Source organism: Marmota monax, unplaced genomic scaffold, assembly GCF_021218885.2.
Source record: "Marmota monax isolate L192 unplaced genomic scaffold, Marmota_monax_Labrador192_F-V1.1 WCK01_AAM20220418_F8-fsc00568, whole genome shotgun sequence".
In the NCBI taxonomy this organism is placed as follows: domain Eukaryota; kingdom Metazoa; phylum Chordata; class Mammalia; order Rodentia; family Sciuridae; genus Marmota; species Marmota monax.
The window spans coordinates 168,267-177,528 of NW_026692481.1; the positions used below are offsets into that span (position 1 = coordinate 168,267).

The 9,262-nt window shown below is 39.0% G+C and overlaps 1 protein-coding gene across 1 annotated transcript; it reads left to right on the forward strand.

Annotated features, from left to right (window-relative positions):
- The first annotated feature begins 7,700 nt into the window (after positions 1 to 7,700).
- LOC124091887 (small ubiquitin-related modifier 2-like) lies at positions 7,701 to 8,636 on the forward strand. The gene has a single exon (XM_046443127.2). It carries the CDS (start codon positions 7,792 to 7,794, stop codon positions 8,077 to 8,079), a length of 288 nt encoding a protein of 95 aa, XP_046299083.1. The 5' UTR covers positions 7,701 to 7,791; the 3' UTR covers positions 8,080 to 8,636.
- Positions 8,637 to 9,262: the final 626 nt, after the last annotated feature.

Here is a 9,262-nt window from a genome sequence, read left to right on the forward strand (position 1 = left end):
TTAGTGTTAGGACTAGGGTAGCATTAGGGTGAAATTTTGGCTTAGGGTAAGGGATAGGGTTAGAGCTAGGGTTAGGTATAGGTTTTATTTAGGGTTAGGTTTAAAGCTAGGTTTAGGTCTCAGGTTAGAGCTAACTTTTCTGTTAGCACAGGACTATTGCTAATGTAAGAACTGGTGTTATGATTAGGGCTAGTTTTAAGTTTAGGGGTAGGGCTAGGTCTAGTGTTTGGGTTAAGTTTAGCGTTAGTGTGATGTTTAGAGCTAGGGTTATTGTTAGGGTCTGAGTCAGGGTCAGAGTAAGTTCTAGAGTTAGGGTTAGGACTTAAATTAGGGCTACAGTTAGTGCTAGGTATAAGCTTAGGTTTTAGTTTTGGTTAAGAATTAGCATTAAGCCTATGACTCGGTTTGGTTTGAGTGCTAGGGCTAGGGTTAGGTGTGGGTTAGGTTTTGGTTTTGGATTATAGATTTAGGGCTATAGCTCGATTTTTTAAGTCTAGGGCTAGGTTAGGGCTAGTTTTAGGATTATCATTATTGTTAGGGCTAGATTTAGTGTGAGGCTTAGGTTTAGAGTTAGGGTTAGATTTAGAGTTATGGTTAGATCTAGGGTTGGTGGTATGGCTAGATTTAGGGCTAAGGGTAGAGCAAGTGTTAGGGTTATGGTAAGGGATAGGGTTAAAACTAGGAATAGGGCTAAGGCGATAGTTAGAGTTAGTATTAGTGCTAGTGTTAGGATTAGGGTTAGGGCTAAATTAGGGCTAGGGTCAGGTCTAGGATTAGTGTAAGGGTTAAATCTAGGGTTAGAGTTAGGGTTAGATTTAGGGGAAGGGTTGGGGTTATATCTAGGTTCAAATATAGGGCAAGGGATAAAATTAGGGATAGGGCTAGAGTTAGGGTTCAGGTTAGGATCAAGACTAGGTTTTAGGGCTAGAATGAGGGCTAGCATTTGTGTTAGGGTTATGGCAAGAATTAGGGCTAGGGCTAATATCAGGTCTAGAGTTACAGTTGGGGATAGTTTTGGGGTAAGGTAATGACTAGGTCTATATTCAGAGTTAGGTTTAGGGTAAGGTTCAGGTTTAGACCCAGGGGTATTATAATGGTTTTGTCAGGTTTTGGGTTTGGATTAGGTTGAGGTTTAGGGTTAGCACTCAAATTAGCATTAGGGTTAGAGTTAGGGTTAGTGTAAGGGATAGGGTTAGGTTTTGGCTTCAGGTTAGGTTTAGGGTTCATGTTAGTTTTAGGTTAATGGATAGGGTTAGGTTTAGGCCTAGGGTTAGCATTAGGTTTATGGTTATTGTTTGGGTAATTGATTGATTTAGAGCTATGGTTAGGGCTTGGATTGTTTAGGATTAGGGCTAGAGTTAGGGTTAGGAATATGGTTAAGTTTAGGGTTAGGGTTAGGGTTAAGATTAGGATACGGGTTAGGGTTTAAGCTAGGGTTAGTGCTAAGGCTAGGGTTAGTTTTAGGGTTAGGTCAAGGGTTAGGGTTAGTATTAGGGTTAGGGTTAGTGTTAGGCTTAGTTTTTTCTTACCATTAGGTTAAGGGTAAGGCTCATGGATTTTGTAAGTGTTAGGGCTAGGTTGAGGGTTCAGGTTAGAATCAGAGCTAGGGATAAAGGTAAATTTAAAGTTATTAAAGCTAAGGTTAGCATTAGGTTTAGGGTTATGGTTAGGGTAATCGATAGAGTTAGAGCTAGGGTTTGGGCTATGGTTATAGTTAGGATTAGAACTAGGATTAGGTTAGTGTTTGGGCTAGGGTTTGTTTACCATCAGGATTAGGGTTTGAGCTAGAGTTAGGGCAAGGGCTAAGTTTTGGGTTAGGTTCAGTATTAGGTCTAGGGATAAGATTACAGTAGGTTTAGGTTTAGGGTTAGGGTTATGGCTCCATTTGTCATTAGGGTTAGGATAAGGGTTAGGGTAATGCATATGGTTAAAAGTAAGTTTAGGTTTAGGTTTAGGGTTAGATTTAGTTTTAGGGTTAAGGTTAAGACATGGTTAGGTTTAGGTTTCTAGTACAGGTTAGGGTTTGAGCTAGAGTTAGGGCTATGGCAAGTGTTAGGTTTAGTGTTAGGTCTAGGGTTATATTTCTGGTTAGGGTTAGGGGTAGGGTTGGGGTTATGGCTAGGGTTATCAATAGGGTTAGGGTTAGGGTTAGGGTAATGTGTATGTTCAGAGCTATGTTTAGGGATAGGGTTAAGTTTAGGGTTAGGGATAGGGTTAGGGTTAGAGTTAGGGATAAGCCTAAGTTTATATTTATGGCAAGAGTTAGGCATTGAGTAAATTTAGGACTAAGGCTACAGTTAGGGTTAGGATTAGGGCTAGGGTTAGGGTTAGTGTTACACCTAGGGCTAGGTTTAGGCCTAGGATTCACTCTAGGTTTTGTGTTAGGTTAAGGTGTAGGGTTAGGGCTATGGGTAATGTAAGAGCTAGGATTATGATTAGGGCTAGTTGTATGGTTAGGCTTATGGCTAGGTCTAGTGTTAGGTTTAGATTTTCAGTTAGGGTCAGGTTTAGAGTTAGCTTAGTGTTCAATGCAGTATCCATGTTCAGGTTAGTGTTAGGGTTAAGGTTAAAGCCAGAATTAGGACTAGGTTTATGTCTAGGGGTAGGGTTAGACTTTGCATTAGGTTAAGGGTTACTGTTAGGGCTAGAGCTAGGTTTTTGTTTAGGTCTAGGCCTAGAGTTAAGGCTACATTTAGGATTAGGTTAGGTCTAGGGCTAGTGGTAGAGTCAGGTTTAGTATAAATTTACTGGTAGGGCTAGTTTTAAGGTTTGGTCTAGGGTTTGAATCAGGTTTATACCTAGGGTTAGTGTTATGGTCGGAATAACGGTCAGAGTTAGGGGTAGGGTTTGGGATAGGTTAGAGGTAGAATGAGGGCTAGGTTTAGGACTATTAATAGACTGAGTGTTTTGATTAGCCTAAGGATTAGGGATAGGTCTATGGTTACCATTAGGGTTAGGGTTTTGCTTAGATTTAGGGATAGAGTTAGAGCTAGTGTTAGTGATAGGGTTAGGATTAGGGTTAGTGTTAAAGCTAGGTTTAGGGCTCAGATTATGGCTAGTTTTTGTGTTAGCATTAGGGCTAGGGTTAGGGTAATGAATAATGTAAGAATCAGGATTACAATTTCGTTAGATTTAGGGTTAGTGTTTAAGATTAGTGTTTATGTTAAGGTTTAAGGTTAGGATAAATTTAGAGCTAGGGTTATTGTTAGGTAGGAGTCAGGGACAGGGTTAGTTTTAGGATGAGGACTCAATTTATGGCTAGGTTTACTGTTAGGGTTTGGTTTAAGGTAAGTGTGGTGTTTTAGAGCTATGGTGAGTGTTAGGGTATAAGTCAGGGTTAGTTGAAAGATTAGGGTTAGAACTCGAGTTAGGGCTAGGATTTGTTCTGGATGTAATTTAGGGTTTGTTTTAAATTAAGGTTTAGGGTTAGGTCTATTGATCAGTTTTGTTTTAGTTCCAGGGTTAGGGTTAGCACTAGTTTTATGATGAGTATTAGAGATAGGTCTACTTTTAGTGTTAGGCTTAGGCTTATGGTTATGGTTATATTTAGAGTTAGGCTTAGATCTAGGGTTAGGCTAGGACTAAGGATAGGGCAAGGGTTAGGGCTAGGGTTAGGGATAGGTTTAGAGTTACAGTAAGGGATAGGGTTAGAACTTGGAATAGGGTATAAATAAGGGTTAAGTTAAGGCCAGGATTAGGGCTAGAGTTAATGTTCAGTTTAGGCCTAGCAATAGGGTTATGATTAGGTGTATGTTCAGGATAAAGGATGGCATTATAGCTAGGTTTATAGGTAGGGTTAGGGTTAGAGTAGGGATAGGGCTAGGCATAGAGTTGGGGTCATGATTAAGGCTAAGTTTAAGGCTAGGATGATGGCTAGTGTTTTTTTTTTAGCTTTAGGGCTAGGATTAGGGGTAGGGCTAATATCAGATCTAGGGTTACGGTTAAAGATAATTTTAGGGTTAAGTTTAGGTCTACATCTAGTGTAAGGGTTAGGCTTAGTGTAAGGGTCAGGTTCAGAGCTAGGGGAAATTTTAAGATTCGGGTCAAGGTTAAGGTTTTGTTTAAGTCAGGATGTAGGTTTAGGGCTCGAATTAGCATTAGTGTTAGAGTTAGGGTAATGATAGCGTTTAGTTTAGGGTTCAGGTTAGGTTTAAGGTAATTGATAGGGTTAGCATTAGCAATAGGGTTAGGGTTAGGCTTAGGGTTAGCATTAGGGTAAAGGTTATGGTTATGGTAGTGGGTATAATTAGAGCTTAGGTTAGAACTAGGGTTAAGGTTGGGAATAGGTATTGAGTTATGGTTAGGGTTAGGTTTAGAACTAGGGTTAGGTTTAGGGTTATGGTTAGTGTAAGGGTTCGGTTTTGAGCTAGGGTTATGGCTGGGGAGAGGGTTAGTTTTAGGGTTAGGTCTAGGGATAGGATTATGGTAGAGTTAGTGTTAGGGTTAGGGTTAGGTCTAGGGTTATCATTAAGGTTAGGTTTAGGGTTAGGGTAATGGATAGGGTTAGATATAGGGTTAGGGTTAGATTTGGGTTTAGGCTTAGGATTAGGGCTATGGTTATGTTTAGGTCTATGGTTAGGTTTAGGGTTTGAGTTAGGGTTAGGGCTATGCCGAGTGTTAAATTTAGGATTATGTCTAGGGTCAGTTTTCTGGTTAGTTTACCCCAACACTAGACCTAGTCCTAACCCTAATCCTATAACTAGCCCAAATCATAACCCTAGTCCATACATTGGCTGTAACTTTAAACCTAGCCCTAACTCTAACCAAAACCTAGCTCTAAACTGAGACCTAACCTTAGCTTTAACCCTTACACTAATTCTAACACTAGCCCTAACCCTAACCCTAAACATAGCCATAACCCTAGCTCTAACCCTATCCCTTACCCTAAGTTAACCCTAACCCTAATGGTAACACTAGTCTTAACCCTAATCCTTACTTTAACCCAAACCCTAATCCTATTAGTAGTCCAAAACTTAGCCCTCATTCTAGCTCTAACCATAACCCAAACCTGACACTTATTCTGACCCTAATGGTAACCGTAGGTCTAAACCTGACCCTGAACTTAAACCGAACCCTAACTCTAGCACTAGCAATAAACCTATACCTAAACCTAACCCTAACAGTATCCCTAACCCTAATCCTAACCCTAGCACTAATCCTATCCCTTACCCTAAGCCAAACCCTAACCTTTTTTTTCCCTTGGTTGTTCAAAACATTACAAAGCTCATGATATATCATCTTTAATACATTTGACTCAATTGGGTTATAAACTCCCATTTTTACCCCAAATACAAATTGCAGAATCACATTGGTTACACATTCACATTTTTACATAATGGCATATTAGTGACTGTTGTATTCTTCTACCTTTCCTATCCCCTACTATCCCCCCTCCACTCCCCTCCCATCTTTGCTCTCTACCTCATCTGCTGTTTTTCAATTCTCTCCCTTGTTTCCCCCTGCTTTCCCCTCACAACCTCTTATATGTAATTTTGTGTAACATTGAGGGTCTCCTACCATTTCCATATGCTTTCCCTTCTCTCTCCCTTTCTCTCCCCCCACTCGTCTTTGTTTAATGTTAATCTTTTCCTCATGTTCTTCCTTCGTGTTCTGTTCTTAGTTGCTCTCTTTATATCAAAGAAGACATTTGGCATTTGTTTTTTAAGGATTGGCTAGCTTTGCTTAGCATAATCTGCTCTAATGACATCCATTTCCCTGCAAATTCTATGATTTTGTCATTTTTTAGTGCTGCGTAATTCTCCATTGTGTATAGATGCCACATTTTTTTTATCCATTCATCTATTGAAGGGCATCTAGGTTGGTTCCACAGTCTAGCTATTGTGAATTGTGCCACTATGATCATTGATGTGGCAGTATCCCTATAGTACTCTCATTTAAGATCCTCAGGGAATAGTCCGAGAAGGGTGATAGCTGGGTCAAATGGTGGATCCATTCCCAGCTTTCCCAGGAATCTCCATACTGCTTTCCAAATTGGCTGCACCAATTTGCAGTCCCACCTGCAGTGTACAAGTGTAAACTTTCCCCCACATCCTCGCCAACACTTATTGTTGTTTGACTTCATAATGGCTGCCAATCTTACTGGAGTGAGATGGTATCTTAGGGTGGTTTTGATTTGCATTTCTCTGAATGCTAGAGATGGTGAGCATTTTTTCATGTACTTGTTGATTGATTGCATGTCCTCCTCTGTGAAGTGGCTGTTCAGGTCCTTGGCCCATTCGTTGATTGGGTTATTTGTTATCTTATTGTTTAATTTTTTGAGTTCTTTGTATATTCTGGATATTAGGGCTCTATCTGAAGTGTGAGGGGTAAAAATTTGCTCCCAGGATGTAGTCTCTCTATTTACCTCTCTTATTGTTTCTCTGCTGAGAAAAAACTTTTTAGTTTAAGTAAGTCCCATTTGTTTATTCTTGTTATTAATTCTTGGGCTATGGGCGTCCTATTAAGGAATTTGGAGCCCTACCCCACAGTATGTAGATCGTAGCCAACTTTTTCTTCTATCAGACGCAGTGTCTCTGATTTGATATCTAGCTCCTTGATCCATTTTGAGTTAACTTTTGTGCATGGCGAGAGAAAGGGATTCAGTTTCATTTTGTTGCATATGGATTTCCAATTTTCCCAGCACCATTTGTTGAAGATGATATCCTTCCTCCATTGCATGCTTTTACCCCCTTTATCAAATATAAGAAAGTTTTAATTTTGTGGATTGGTTTCTGTGTCATCTATTCTGTACCATTGGTCCACCTGCCTGTTTTGGTACCAGTACCATGCTGTTTTTGTTACTATTGCTTTGTAGTACAGTTTGAACTCTGGTATCGCTATACCTCCAGATTCACACTTCCTGCTTAGAATTGCTTTTGCTATTCTGGGTCTTTTGTTTTTCCATATGAATTTCATGATTTCTTTATCTATTTCTACAAGAAATGCCATTGGGATTTTGATTGACATCGCATTAAACCTGTAGAGAACTTTGGGTAATATCGCCATTTTGATGATGTTAGTTCTGCCTATCCATGAACAGGGTACATTTTTCCATCTTCTAAAATCTTCTCTCTCTTTAGGGTTCTGTAGTTTTCATTGTATAAATCTTTCACCTCTTTTGTTAGGTTGATTCCCAAGTATCTTATTTTCTTTGAGGATAATGTGAATGGAGTGGTTTTCCTCATTTCCATTTCAGAAGTTTTGTTGCTGATATACAGGAATGCCTTTGATTTATGCGTGTTGATTTTATATCCTGCCACTTTGCTGAATTCATTTATTAACTCTAGCAGTTTCTTTGTAGACCCTTTTGGGTCTGTTAAATATATTATCATGTCATCAGCAAATAGCAATAATTTAATTTCTTATTTTCCTATTTTTATGCCTTTAATTTCTTTTTTCTGTCTAATTGCTCTGGCTAGTATTTCAAGAACTAAATTGAATAGAAGTGGGTGATAGAGGGCATCCCTGTCTTGTTCCAGATTTTAGGGGGAATGCCTTCAGTTTTTCTCCATTTAGGATGATGCTAGCCTGAGGTTTAGCATATATAGCTTTTACAATGTTGAGGTAAGTTCCTGTTATCCCTAGTTTTTCTAGGTTTTGAACATAAAGGGATGCTGTACTTTGTTGAATGTTTTTTTTTTTTTTCATCTATCAAGATGATCATATGGTTCTTGTCTTTAAGTCTATTGATGTGGCTTCTTCTGCCGCTCCTGGAGCTGCTTGTGTGCTCGTTTGGTGCGGACCTGGTACCTCTTTTGTGAAGCGGCAGCTGAGGAGACTCCGGTGCTCGCCATGGCCGATGAAAAGCCCAAGGAAGGAGTCAAGACTGAGAACAACGATCATATTAACTTGAAGGTGGCGGGGCAGGATGGTTCTGTGGTGCAGTTTAAGATTAAGAGGCATAAACCACTTAGTAAACTAATGAAAGCATATTGTGAAAGACAGGGTTTGTTGATGAGGCAGATCAGATTCCAATTTGATGGGCAGCCAATTAATGAAACAGACACACCTGCACAGTTGGAAATGGAGGATGAAGATACAATTGATGTGTTCCAGCAGCAGACAGGAGGTGTCTACTAAAAAGGGAACCTGCTACTTTACTCCAGAACTCTGTTCTTACAGACGAAGAATACATTCTCAATTAGAAAACTGCAATTTGGTTCCACCACATCCTGACTACTACAATATAGTTTTCTTTATTCTTTCATTTTTCCCCTTCCCCATTCCTTTATTGTACATAAAGCAACTGGTGTATGTGCACAAGCATATTGCATTTTTTTAAAAACTAAATGGCCAATGATATGTTTTGATTGACATCAAATGGAGATGGGATGGGGAAAAATACTGGTTCTGTGAAAATATCCCCTTTCTCCATTAGTGGCATGCTCATTCAGCTCTTATCTTTATATTCCAGTAAGTTATTTTGCTCTCACTGTTTTAACAAAAAACAAAAACAACAACAACAACAACAAAAACCTGAACAACATAAAAATCCTTTCATACCTTGTTCGATTGGAGAATTTTAATGTTTTTCATTTATCATTGTAAAACCAAGGACAATTTTATAACTTTTTTGTACGTAGCTGTTACATGTAGGGCAATCTGTCTTTAAGAAGGGGTCAATTACTCTTGAAAAAGATTCCTAGATAGTTTTCCCTTCAAATCAAGCATCTTGTTGTTTAAATAAACTTCTTGTTTAAAAAAAAAAGTCTATTGATGTGGTGAATTGCATTTATTGATTTCCATATATTGAACCAGCCTTGCATACCAGGGATGAATCCTGCTTGATCATGGTGCACAACTTTTTTGATATGCTTTTGTATTTGATTCACCAGGATTTTACTGAGAACTTTTGCATCCAAGTTCATTAGAGATATTGGTCTGTAGTTTTCTTTCTTTGAAATGTTTTTGTCTGGTTTCGGGATCAGGGTGATGTTGGCCTCATAGAATGAATTTGGAAGAGCTCCTTCTTTTTCTATTTCTTGAAATAGCTTGAAAAGTATTGGTATTAATTCTTCTTTGAAGGTTTTGTAAAACTCTGCTGTATACCCATGCGGTCCAGGGCTTTTTTTGGTTGGTAGTCTTTTGATGACTTCTTCTATAATAGACCAACTCCAAGACATATAATTATGAAGATAGCCAACATACAGAACAAGGAGATAATATTAAAAGCTACAAGATAAAGGAGGCAGATTACATTCAGGGGTAAACCAATAAGGTTAATGACTGATTTTTCATCACAGACTTTGAAGGCGAGAAGATC